Source organism: Erinaceus europaeus, chromosome 10, assembly GCF_950295315.1.
Source record: "Erinaceus europaeus chromosome 10, mEriEur2.1, whole genome shotgun sequence".
NCBI lineage: Eukaryota > Metazoa > Chordata > Mammalia > Eulipotyphla > Erinaceidae > Erinaceus > Erinaceus europaeus.
The window spans coordinates 21,289,210-21,303,330 of NC_080171.1; the positions used below are offsets into that span (position 1 = coordinate 21,289,210).

At 39.6% G+C, this 14,121-nt stretch overlaps 1 protein-coding gene across 1 annotated transcript in view; it reads left to right on the forward strand.

Moving 5' to 3' along the window:
- The window catches only part of TMC1 (transmembrane channel like 1), a 166,196-nt gene that overhangs the window by 80,322 nt on the left and 71,753 nt on the right, over positions 1-14,121 (forward strand). The window contains exon 9 of the mRNA XM_060198995.1: positions 902-1,000. Coding sequence (XP_060054978.1) covers positions 902-1,000 — 99 coding nt within the window. The remainder of the gene's footprint in view (positions 1-901; positions 1,001-14,121) is intronic.

Sequence of the window (14,121 nt, forward strand, 5' to 3'; positions counted from 1 at the left end):
TGAAGGAAGATTTGGTGCTGTAATTTCTGTCATTCTTGTCTCACTGACTCTCTGTCTTCATCTAGAAAGAAAGAGAGAATAGAGAAAATAAAAATGATTTCAAGAAAAAAAAGAGAAAGAAAGAACGAGGAACAGGAAAGGAAGGGAAGGGAAGGAAGGAAAGGGAAGGGAAGGGAAGGGAAGGGAAGGGAAGGGAAGGGAAGGGAAGGGAAGGGAAGGGAAGGGAAGATGAGAAAGAGAGGATGTTGGGGAAGCCACAAATCTGCCTTGGGCCTTGAGGGGTACTTTCCCACTCTGTGACAACTCTCTTGCTTCTCACTGGCTAGATCCATCACTAGCAGCTTCTCTTCCAATCTGGTGTCACAAGATCAAGTTTAGTCAACCTGAATTGACGCTGAAACAGATATCATCACTGGGTACAGAATGTTAAGACATACTCAACTCTCATGAGTGATTCTTTTGACTCACCTCTTCTTAAATTTGGAGAAAGAGAATCTCCTCACATAGCTATCCTTCATGGGTATTGCCATATGAAGATGTGGGAAGGATAGTTTTCTCAAACACAACATTCCTCCCCAAACCATTGGTCTCTTCTCCAGATGTCCCTTAAATGAGGCCAGTGTGGAAGTAGTGGTAGGTATTGGGACTTCTCAGCAAGTCATTGATCCCACTGTTGGTGGTCTGTGGGCTGAACTCAGAATATAGGATGCTCAGCACGCCTTTTGTTCTTAATTCTGGAGTTGGTAGTCATTTCCTCGAAAATTGAACCTCATGTGGGGACCCGCAGAGTCCCCTTGAAACCATTTCAGAAAGGCTTTGAAACAAAAACCATCTGCCTGCACATGTGTGGCTCAGACTGTGTTTTCTATGGTTAACTGCTTTCAATCCTTCTCTGTTTTAGTACCTCTGGGGCCTGCCATATGGCAGTTTACCTAGAAAAACGGTTCCCCGAGCAGAAGAGGCATCCGCAGCAAACTTCGGTGTATTATACGATTTCAACGTAAGTATCATCATACAGCTATTTGAGAAGAGGCCAGGTTTCCCCTTAGCCTCTAAAATCTCATGGCCTTCTCTTTGAAGGCATGATAAAGGTCTTAAAGGAGGTGCCCCTCACCCCTGTTTAAGAAATACAAGAACAAGGAATCCATAGAAAGTGTTCTGGAATATGGTATTATGATTAAATGGTAATGTCAGTAAAATAAAGGTGAGATCATAGTTCAAAGACTTCAAGCAAGTATTCTTATCTCTGGCTTTGGAAAAGCACACACACAAAAAGAATTTGCAAAAAATGCTCTTTAGAAAATCTTACTGAGTCCTTAGGGCTTTGGCATTTCATATTAACCTCTTTGCTTCCTAAGTAGTTCCATTTAGTACTACTGAGAAGTCAATGCTAAATGAACCTAAATCTTCAATACTAAGTAGCAATAAATTCTAACTTCTAACTACTACTTAAAGGAGTATTACTTGAGGGTGGTACCCAAGTTGATATTACTCTGTTATAATTCTAAAATGACTATTATTTTTGAGCTACTCTGGGCAGACACTGTTGCTTACATAGAAGTTCATTTCCTGCCCACCAAAAACTCATTCTAGAGTGTAATTATAACCTGTTGTAACTAGCCCATTCCATTCATTTGTTATTTTAAAGACAATGGCCAAATTAGAAATGATCAAATTGCCCCGTGTTTACAGTGGCTGTATCCACAATAGCAAAAACCTGGAAACAAACAAATTGCCATTTGACAGATGATTAGATAAAAAAGTTATGGGACTCAACTCAACAGAGTATTATGTAGCTATAAAAAGATAATATTCTGTCCATTGGGATAAAGTGGATGGAATTGGAGATTATGCTTAGTGAAACAAGTAAGGAGGTGAAGAACAACTACGGAGTGGTTTCACTCATGTTGTAAGATATAGACAATTAAATATACTAATGTGAAAAAAAAAACATCAACCTATTCCCAAGACTGGGAGAACTATAGTGGTTATCTATGGGCCTGGGCTGGGGACACAGGCTTTTGGTGACAGGAGTGTTGGAATTTTTTTTTTTTAAGAAATGATCAAACTGTAAAAGATGGAAAGGGAGGAAGTTGATAATTTAAGCAATTTTTGAGGTTAAAAATAATATTTTATATAGACTGAGCAACAAAGTCCAGAGAGAAAAACAGTCTTAACATTCATATTTGTTCACTTAGCTATTTTACAGATGTTTTGAATTCCATCTTCAACCTTATAACTTCATGTCAGTTTCTAAGAAAGGGAGTCCCATCCGCTACATTTTCTTTGAAGCTCTTAATATAATAGTCAACTAAGAGAAGCTTAATGGATCTTGTCAACTGGTAATCCTGAATGAGGGGTGAGGATTTGCAGAGCTATGAGATAAGAACCATAGAGATTAATTTATGTGAATAGTACCAGAAAATGTAACCTGCCAGCCTCTGAAGAAAGACAGGAAGGCATAGAATTGGCAGAAGGCATAGCAACAGTCCAAACTATGTGAAATTTGAAATCTCCCATCACCTTTGTCTTTCATTCCAACTCTCCAATTGCTTATCAAATGGGAATATAAAAAGATGAATGAGATGTGATTCTTGACGTAAAGGTACTTGTGACAGTAGAATAAAGTTAAATAAGAATACAAAAGAATTAGGATACAATGTACTTATACACTCCCTTAATCTAAGACAAAAGAGAATGAGATGCAGGTGAAGCAGGAAGAAATGATTATTATTTCTGAAATAAATTCACATAGGAATCTTTCACCTAACTGAAATAAAATAATTTGAGAAAAAAATATCCGTTAGAGATATGAAAGCTTCAGTCAGTTAAGGAAAACAAAGGAAGAGAGCTTTATGGGGCCAGGCAGTGGCACACCCAAAAAGTATGCATGCTATCATGCTTGAAGACCTAGGTTCAAACCCTTGATCCCCCCACTATTGGGGGGAGAGGGAGCTTCACCAACAGTGGAACATTGTTTGTTGCAAGTGTCTTTCTTTCTTTCTTTCTTCCTTTCTTTTTTACCCTTTGTATCCCTCTCTATTTCTCTCTGTCTCTATCATAAAAAAATAATTTAAAAAAATAGTCACTTGGAGTGGTGGAATCATAGTGAAGCCACTGAGTCTCAACAATAACCCTGGAGAGGAAAAACAAACAAAATTCAAGAGCTGTTGGTACATGGGTTGGAAGGTCTAGGAACTGAACACAGGAGAATTCTCTGGGAACATGGGCTCTCAAAGTTTGGATTATTTCCTTCTACTGTCCCTTTTTATCCAGTTTACTAAAAAACTATTATAGGTGGATAGAGGGAGATGGACACCAGAGTATCTTATGATAATCATTTTCTGTATAAGCCTAGACCTGCCTGAAAATCATTTCAAGTCAATAAAAAACTATTTTAAGTTCGAGGAAAGTAAAAGGAAATAATTAAAGCAATATTATTCATTTACAAGTTTTCTCATTTTTTCCTACACTCTGTAACCACTCAGTTTCTTGTCATCTCTTGCAAAACAAGAACATTTAATTTATTTACTTTTTTGCATATTTATTTATTTTTATTAATTAATTTATTTAAAAAGGAGACATTAACAAAACCATAGGATAAGAGGGGCACAACTCCACACAATTCCTACCATCAGATCTCCGTATCTCATCCCCTCCCCTAATAGCTTTCCTATTCTTTATCCCTCTGGGAGTATGGACCCAAGGTCATTGTGAGATGCAGAAGGTGAAGGTCTGCCTTCTGTAATTGCTTCCCCACTGAACATGGGCATTGATAGGTCTATCTACACTCCCAGCCTGCCTTTCTCTTTCCCTAATGGGGTGGGGCTCTGGGGATTAGGAGAGCTCCAGGACACATTGTTGGGGTCCTCTTTCCAGGGAAGTCTAGTCGGCATCATGCTAGCATCTGGAACCTGGTGGCTGAAAAGAGGGTTAACATACAAAGCCAAACAACTTGTTGAACAATCATATACCTAAAGGCTGGAATAGTGCAGATGAAGTATTGGGAGTCCTCCATTTTGTAGATAGCTAGTAGGCATATTTTAGTTATATTTCAAGGGCCTGTAGCTATACTAGTTTTTTTTTTTTTTCCCTGAGCCTGAAATTTGATATGCAGGTGGATCCAAGTTATTGTCAGGGGAGGTGATATCATGACTGGAAAAGGGACAGAAAGCTGGATCAGGGAAGAGAGTAGCTCCCTAATATGGGAAAGGAATATATATATTGTTGACTGTAAACCCCATTGATTTGATTTGGTCTGAGGCTCATATTCAACTTAGGAGCCTATGTGACCTCTGCATCCCTGTAGATCTGAGCTCACATTTTGTGGTCATGAGTAGGAACATTCCAAGCTGCCCCAATATCGACCCATTTCCTCAGGTGTAGCATAGAGTACGTTGTCCATCCTCCCTTCGGAAGATGGAACATTCTCTACCATTGTTGATCCAAGTTGAGGGCAAGGTCCTTTGGGGGTCCACAAAGGGGTCTATTTTGTTGTTCCTGTAACAATGGAGAGAGGAATTTTTGAGGTCTAGGCCCATTATGTCTGTTTGAGAATTTCAAGACTCCCCTATGAGGGCCCTAGCTGATGGGGTGGCCTGGTAGTGACTAAAGAGTCATCATTAAAGTATGCCAGTCTCTTGCCCTTATTCAGCTTTTGCAATCCTTGCTTTGCTAAGGTTAGCTTTGGAGTGAGTGGGAGAACTGTAATAGGAAGTAGGTGAGGAGGGTATCTTAGTCTAATTAGATACTATTTCATTAGGAACTTTATACTGACTAACTACAGACTACTGTGTGCTTTTGCTTTCAGGTATATATTTTGTCCTAGTTTATGGATACATGTGAACATATGTTCTGTCTCACGGGACCTGGTCTATATCTAGGTTTTGGAACTTTGTTAGGAAGTGAACCACCTGGAATGGAATTAGAAAATACTATGAAAGGAAAGGTCTCACCCGAGTAATGAAGCTGAAGGGTTGTCACTCTACATCTGAAGTCTCTGGACACAGTCTGAAGTGAAGCATGCTGAGGTGGTGCTCATTGTGTTGATTAGGTTGGGATTGGTGGATGCAATATTATTTGTTATGAATTGAGAGAAGCATACAGGAAAGTGGGCTCAACCCTAAGGTTCCAGGACTGGGGGAAATATAGTCTCTATTGTGGATATGTGAGGTTTCTGCTGTCTTAGGGTTCAAGAAGACAATAGATAGTTATTGCTATATTCACATTATTTGGTAATTGGGTTAACTTAAAAACATCCCTTTGTTAGGATTTGCTGTATAATACCCAACATCACCATAATTTATGTCCTTTGACATTATTTGTATATAGCTGTGCCACCAGCTGCTTCTGTTCTCCCTGGTCTAGCCTTTTGAGAGAGTCAACTTATCAAATACTCAGCCTATATATTACAAAGACTTTAAGGTCTGTGTTTTAAAAAGTTTGAGACATGCAATAAATTTTTCTCCTCTCATATTAACTAAATAGTGATTTTTATGACTACAATTAATAAGAGTGAACCTGAAAACCATTCCTACCACCAAAAGACTGTGTTCTATCCCAACCACTGCCTCATGCCTCCCTGGGAAGTCAAATATCCACCCCCACCCAGAGTTTTTACTTTGTTTGTCCTTGTTAAACACTCACACAATTATGTTTTACCTTTATAACAGCCCTTTAAGATGAATATTGGTAATTATCTACTGAGAATTATGAATCAAGACCAGCTACATAACTTGCTAAAGAAATCACAGAAAATTAGAGGCATTATTAAAATGTAAACTAAAATATGACTGACTTTAATGTCAAGCTGTTTTACTCTAACACGCCATCATATTATGTACAGCACCTGCCTCCTACTCTGCCCCATGGAACCATAAAATTAATTTATGTGCCCAGCTCTGTCTCAAGAGGAGGAATGTGGGACTGACAGTTCCTGCTGAATAGAGAAAGGACTACATGTCCCAGAGATCCTTGCTTTGGGAACCATCTTTAACAAAGGAAAGCTATATGTCCCTTGCAAATAAAGATACTGGCCAGGTTATTGGGCTAGCAGAAATCAGAGAGATAAATCCATGCCCTGTATCTTAAAACCCTAGGATTTATCTGCAGGGGCAAGGAGAAGAAGCCCTTCTGGACTTTCTCGCCTGACTACTCTTGCTTGGCTTTCTTTTCTAGCAATGAAATTATTCCTTAACTCAGCACAGCCATCTGCTTAGTTAATTCTTTTTGCCAGTGAAGCAGACAAGAGTCCACTACCAGTCACAGAGATCTGGCATCCCCTCCCCATGACAAATCCAAGCCAAGTCCTTTGCTATGTCTGCTTTTGCTACATATCATTCTTGAGGGCTGTCCTCAACAGATCATCTCACAAACATTCTGATAAATAGTAGTTCAGCTCCTTAATTTACTACTCTCACTAGTTATTTTAAGTAATGGTTACTTTTACCAGAGTCTCTAAGTGAAAGCATCTCCTCTTCAACCTATCACAGTTCACTTCCCTCATCCCTTATTAATATTATTTTTAAATTTCATTATATGATATTGATTTACAAAATTATGAGGTAACAGGAGTATAATTCCACACTGTTCCCATGACTCCATTTCCTCCACTGGAATCTGCATTAGTTCTTCCAAGGTCACGGATAGAGCACTTTAGAAAATAAACTTTTTGTGGTTTACATATGGAATGACACATTTTTTTTTTTAGGAATATTTCATTCATTCAAATGCATCTTTATCTTTAAGGAATTCTTTTGAAAATATTATTCAGTGTAGACTTCTTGAGAAGTAGATACCAAAACATTATTAGTTGCCAGAGAAACTTGGGGGTACGGGATGTTTTTAAATAGAAAGGGGAGAGAGAACAAGACAGTATGTGAGAGAATCTCCAGATGGTAAAGCAAGTTTGAAATCATGAAAGTGAAGAGGGAAAAAAGATACAATATGAAGATTATTTTTTTATTTTTTTGTTTCTTTATTGGGGGATTAATGTTTTACATTCGACAGTAAATACAATAGTCTGTACATGCATAACATTTCTCAGTTTTCCATACAACAATACAACCCCCACTAGGTTCTCTGTCATCATTTTTGGATCTGTGCTCTCCTCCCCCCCAAAGTCTTTTACTTTGGTGCAATACACCAACTTCAGTCTAGGTACTACTTGTGTTTTCTCTTCTGATCTTGTTTTCCAACTTCTTCCTGAGAGTGAGATCATCCCATATTCATCCTTCTGTTTCTGACTTATTTCACTTAACAAGATTTCTTCAAGCTCCATCCAAGATGAGCTGAGAATGATTAAGTCACCATTCTTAATGGCTGAGTAGTATTCCATTGTGTATATATACCACAACTTGCTCATCCACATGGAAAATTCTTAGAGTATATGGAATTTTTTTTTTTGGGGGGTAGGGATGGTGGAATTCTTCACCAGGCTAAAAGTGACTCTCTAAGCAAAGTATATCCAGTTCAAGAGTCCCACTTCACTCAGCAATTACCTCACTCTAGCATTTCTCAGTGGAGAAGGGTAAGGAAAAAGAAGAGAAGGGGAGGGGAGAAAAGGGGAGACATGGGGAGGGGAGGGTAAGGGAGGGGAAGAAAATTAATTAAGTCTCACATCACTTAAGAAATGATCTCTCTTTAGCATTTCTCACTAAAGAAGGGGAAACAAGGGAGAGGAATGGGGAGGGGAGGGAAGAAATGAAGAGAAGGAGAGGGAAGGGAAAGGGGAAAAGAGGAAAGAAAGGCAGGCATGGAAGCACTATATTATTCAAGAAATACCTCAGTCTAGTTTTTTCTCATTAGAGATGGGGAGGGAAAGGAAGAGAAAGAGAGGGAAGGGGAGGATATGGAAGGAAAGAGAAAAGGAGGGAAGGGAGAGAAGAGAAGATAACCACACTCTAGAATTTCTCTCTATGCTCAGTAACTGGTTGAGGTTCATCTGCAGGAACTATGGTCTCAGGATGAATTTACTGTGATTCATTCTGGCTGATCTACGTAGCCTTTCTGTCATACTTATTGTTTCAGCCTGTATGTAGGGTTGTCTCAGCAGAGATTGAACTTCTAGAATTAAAATTACTCCATAGTAAGATCAAAAGAATGTCATCATGTAAGAGCTGCTACATTTCTTGGGGGGCAAATCTGCACTCAGTGATTCTTAGGTCCACACAGAGAGGTGGCTCTTCTCTGAAATGGAGATCAAATGTTGGAAGGAGTGATTCTCCTTTCTGCATTATGTGGTGGATCTCCTTTGAAGACTTTGATGGGAAGAGGTGGGGGCCATGTACACATAGGACACTACTGACCAGCAGTAGTTGAAGACCATCCATGCTTGACTCTAACCTTCATATTGTCTTTGCTTCCTCAACATATATTTTGGTGCAATTGCCTCATTAGATTTGATTGAAGTAAGGTATTTTATTTCCCACCACTTCTTCTCCATTGGCTTCTGGGTTCTTTCACTTGCTCCATAGGCTTCTTACTTTGCTATTCGTGGGTTTCATTCTGATATGTCTACACTTTGTACCAAGGGAAATTCTTTTACTTTCTTCTAGCCTTTTAGATATCATTTCATTCTCCTATAGAGAACAAAAGGTGATTTATTTCTTTTCCTTTTTTTAAAATTGTATTATCTTTATTTATTTATTTATTTATTGGATAGAGATGGCAGAAATCAAGAGGGAAGGGAAAATAGAGAGGGAGAAAGACAGAGACACCTGCAATACTGCTTCACTACTTGCAAAGCTTCCCTCCTGCAGGTGGGGACTGGGGGCTTGAACCTATGTCCTTGCACAATGTAACATGTGCTCAACCAGGTGCACCACCACCCAACCCCTTCTTTCTTTCTTTTCCCATTTCTTTATTTCATTTAATTATTTTGCTTCCCCACTTTAACTGCTACCAAAGATGTTGCTGGAGCTCAGTGCCTGCACAAGGAATCTACCACCCCTAGCAGTTATCCTTCTCTCCTCTTTCTTCCTTCCTTCCCTCCCTTCCTTCCTTCCTTCCTTCCTTCCTTCCTTCCTTCCTTCCTTCCTTCCTTTCCTTCTTTCTCTCTCTCTTTCTTTCTTCCTTCCTTCCTTCCTTCCTTCCTTCCTTCCTTCCTTCCTTCCTTCCTTCCTTCCTTCTTTTCTTCTTCCCGTCTTTCTTTCTTCCTTGCTCCTCTGTTATAGTCAACTATTTTTTTTTTGGTGTGTTACAAGATTGTAAGATTATAGTGTATAGTTCCACACAACACCTACCACCAAAGTTTTCTGGCCCCCACCCTCCAGAATATAAGCAGAATTCTCACAAAGTCATAGATGGTTTAATTAATTAATTAGTTAATTAATTAATTTTTCAAGTTCATGAGTGTCAATTCTCCAGATTTCACACAAGTGAAATTATCCACTAGTGGTCTTTCATTCCTTTGCTTATTATAACCTCTAGTCATATCCATTTTGTCCCAAAGGACACATTTCTCTCTCTCTCTCTCTTTCTTTCTTTCTTTCTTTTTTCTTTCTTTCTGTCTGTCTGTCTGTCTTTCTTTTTTCTTTCTTTCTTTCTTCCTTCCTTCCTTCCTTCCTTCCTTCCTCTCTTTCTTTCTTCCTTTCTTTTTTGTATTTATTTATAAAAAGGAAACATTGACAAAACCATAGTATAAGAGAGGTACAACTCCATACAATTTCCACCATCAGAACTCTGTATCCCTTCCCCTCCCCTGATAGCTTTCCTATTCTTTATCCCTCTGGGAGTATGGACCCAAGGTCACTGTGGGATGCAGAAGGTGGAAGGTCTGGCTTCTGTAATTGCTTCCCCACAGAACATGGGCATTGACAAGTGGATCCATACTCTCATCCTATCTCTCTCTTTCCTTTCACTTTAAGTCTGTGTTTGCCTTGTTGAGTCAGGTGGTATTCTTGCAAACATCATATGGTAGGGTTGTGTTTTCTGACTCATCCTCGAACTCTGTGCCTTTTAATGGATGAGTTTTAGCCATTGACATTTATTGATATTATGGATTTAATGTATTGCAGTGCCATTATTCAACATTTTTTATTTGATCTGATATATGGCAAGTATTATGGTGATGTTCTTGTTTATAAGAGGACTTTTAGAACCTCTTTCAGGGCAGGCTTGGTGACAGTTGCCTCCTTTAACTGTTGCCTTTCTGAGAAGGTTTTGATCCCTCTATCTAGTTTGAATTAAAGTCTAGCAGGATATATTATCTGGTTGAAACACTTTTTCATTGAGGGCTCAATCAATATTTTTTATTTTATTTATAAAAAGGAAACATTGACAAAACCATAGGATAAGAGGGGTACGACTCCACACAATTCCCATGACCAGAACTCTGTATCCCAGTCCCTCCCTTAATAGCTTTCCTATTCTTTAACCCTCTGGGAGTATGGACCCAAAGTCATTGCAGGATGCAGAAGGTGAAAGGTCTGACTTCTGTAGTTGCTTCCCCACTGAACATGAGCATTGTTATATTGATCCATACCCCTAGCTTGCCTCTCTCATTCCCTAGTGGGACAAGTTTCTGGGATATCAGAGCTCCAGAACACATTTCTGGGGTTAACTGTCCAGGAAAGTCTAGTGGGCATCATGCTAGCATCTGGAATCTGGTGGCTGAAAGGAGAGTAAACATATAAAGCCAAATAAATTGTTGACTAATCATGTATCTAAAGGCTGTAATAGTGCAGATGAAGCGGGGGGAGGGTCTCCATTTTGTAGATAGCTGGTAGGCATATCTTAGTTATATTACAAAGGGCCCATGACTATACTTTTTTTTTCTTTTTTCTGAGCATGGCATCTGATATGCAGGCAGATCCAAGTTTTTGTCTGGGGAGATGATGTCATGGCTGGAAAAAGGACCAGAAAGCTAGATCAGGGAATGGAGTAGCTCCCAAATATAGGAAAGGTGTATAAATATTGTTGACTGTAATTCCCAACAATTTGATGTTATAGGACCCATATTCAGCTTAAGAGCCTATGTGACCTCTGCATCCCTGTATATCTGAGCTCACATTCTGTGGTCATGAGTAGGAATGTTCCAAGATTCCCCAATTTCAGGACCCATCTGCCTCAGGTGTAGCATAGAGTATGCTGTCCATCTTTCCTTCAGAGGATGGAACATTCTTTACCATTGTTGATCCAAGTTGAGGGCAAGGTCCTATGGGGTCCCACACAGGGCTCTATTTTGTTGTTCCTGATAGAGATGAGTGGTAACAATGGAGAGAGGGATTTATTCGAAGTCTAGGTCCATCATGTCTGTTGGGGAATCTCAGGTTTCCGTGACTAGGGCTCCAGCTGATGGGATGGGCCTCTTGAATCTTAATGTCCTTTCTGTTGTTTAGGTCTGGAAGTTTTCTTCTATCATTTCCTCTAGAATATTTACTTGCCCTTCCTCTCTTTCTTTTTCCTCTTTTTCTTTTGGTAGGCCAATTATACGAATGGTACTTCTTTTGAGATCATCCCATATGTCTCTGTTGTTGTTTTCAGTGTCTCTCAATCTCTTTTTTAGCTCTTTTATCTCTTTCTTAAATTTCTCTAGCTCATCCTCTGTCTGGCTAATTCTGTTTTCTGCTTCTGTTAATATGCTATTCCTTCCCTCAGCTTCCTTCTTCAGTTCATTTATAGTATTAGTTTGTTCTGCTAATTGGCCTTTTAGCTCAGCTACTTCAGTTTTCAGTTCTCTAATTACCTCGAGGTAACTAGTATTTCCCTTGAGGGTCTCATATGTTGCTTCCCTAATTCCGATAGTCCTTTCCTCCATAGTTGTTTTCATTTCTGTGATTATTAGGTTTACTATTGCTGGCATAATTTTATTATATATGGTTACTTATGACTGATTTGGAGTTTCTTCTGGGCTCCTGTCCTGATTCATTGTGGTAGCAGTTTTATTTGCTCTTGATTTAACCTTTTTTATTGATGTGGTTTGTATTCTTCTGTTCTGTCTTTCTTTAGTTGTTGTATTTTGAGTACTAGCCATGCTATACTGAATACTTTTCACAAACGCAGTCACAAACCTCATAAATTACAACAATAACAACTGAAGCAAGGATTGATGCAGTTCAACCAGTACCAGTTAGCCAAACAACACCTTCAGTCCAAAACAAAAATCTCAAACAATACCAAAAGAAAAAGAAAGAGAAAGGAAAAAAGGGGAACCAAGAGCAGACAATTATGCAAATCTACTGTCCACAATTAGTCCTAGGGATAACAAGACGAGAAAGGAAAGTAGAAAAGACACACACACAGACACACACACACACACAGACACTCACAGTGTTCACTCCAAGTCACATTTCTTCCACAAAATAATTCAAATGAGTGTCAGCGAATTCAGAAAGCAAAAGGTGGGAAAAAAGAATAAAGAAAGAAAACAAAGAGCTGTGAAAGGAAAGAGGTTTTTTTTTTTTCCTGAATTAGCTAGGAGGAGAGAAAATAGAGAGTGGAGGGAAGAGGGAGAGAGAAACAAGTTCCTCTCAGCATGGACAGGACCCTTAGTCACTTATCAATGGAAAAAGCAACAACAGTTAAATTTGGTCAACCTAAAGAAGGAGGAGGGAAAAGGGACTCACATATATAATAATAGTAATAATAAAATAAAATAGAATAAAAAACCCTAACAGTCAGCAGCTTGGACTGCTCCAGATTGGCTACATGCAGCCTGAACAAAGACAACTAATTATAAGAAGTATCAAAAAAAAAAAAAAAAACCCTTCAGGTAGTCTTTCCAAGGCAGGGCTGAGACTCTGATTGGTCAAGTATTTTGTCACTCAAATAGAGTTTCAGTCACCTAAAAAAAAAAGAGTGAAGGAAAATAAAATGGAAAAGGCTTGGAATGTCACCTCTGCTGAGCCAGGAATCTTGGTAAAGAAAATAGCTCCGCAGGAAGCCTGCTAGGAGCAGCTGGTCAGCCCATGGGGCTGGTTCTGGGGTGGGGGGAAGGGTGAGTTCAGAAATAGTGAAGCCAAAGATTTTTCTTTCTTTGTCTGTTTTCCACCACCACAAGAGGACTCTTTTTTCATGTCACCCTGACCACCCCTTATTCACCCTTTCATGGACGCACCAGTTATCCTACCCTCTCCAGAGAATCCCAGGTTGTAAGCCTCTATTTTTGGGAGGGCTCACACCAGGTGTTGTTTCCAAGTCACCATCTTGGCTCCGCCTGGCTATTTTTTTTTTTTTTTTACTGCAGTGTAGTATGCCATGGAGCATATGTCCCACCAATTATTTAGCTAATGATCTGTCAATATGCATTTAGGGTGCTTACACTTTTTGCCTATTGTGATTTTTTCTTTTTATTTGATAGGACAGAGAAACTGAGAGAGGAGAAGGGAGAAAGAGAGAGAAAGAGAAGAAGGAAGAGAGACCTGCAGCACTGCTTCACTGCTTGTGAAGTTTCCCCCTCTGCAGGTGGGGATCAGAAGACTGGGACTTGGGTGCTTGCACATGGTAATGGTGCACATTCTACTGACTGCAACACCACCAGGTCTCCTCATAAAGCATTATGATTTGCATTTCTATCAGTACTTTCTCCAGAAACAACCGTTCAGTTTTGGGTTCCTTTTCCATGTGGTACACAATTAAACCAAAATTGAACTTCTTCTCCTTCTTTTTCCCATTCTCCTCCTCCTCCTCCTCCTCCTCTTCCTCCTCTTCCTCCTCCTCCTCCTCCTCCCCCTTCTGCTCTTCCTCCTCCTCCTCCTTCTCTTCCTCCTCTTCCTCCTCCTCCTCCCCCTTCTGCTCTTCCTTCTTCTTCTCCTTCTTCTTCTCCTTCTCCCCATCCTCCTCCTCCTCCTCCTCCTCCTCCTCCTCCTTCTCCTTCTCCTCCTCCCTCTTCTCTTTCTCCTCCTCCTCCTCCTCCTCCTCCTCCTTGTTTGGAAAAATCTTCTAGTCTGTGATCCCTTTAGAGAAAATAGGGTGATCTAACCTAGTCTCATTTGAGCTTCCTCTGCTTTTTAGTTTTCTTTCTTTCTTTCTTTCTTTCTTTCTTTCTTTCTTTCTTTCTTTCTTTCTTCAATAATCTGCACAGTCCTTATCTAAGAGTAAATTAGCTAAGTCATAACTCTGATCCTAGCTAGAAAAATGCAAGTAAAATCTAAGATGAGCAGAGCACTAGGTAGAAGGGCT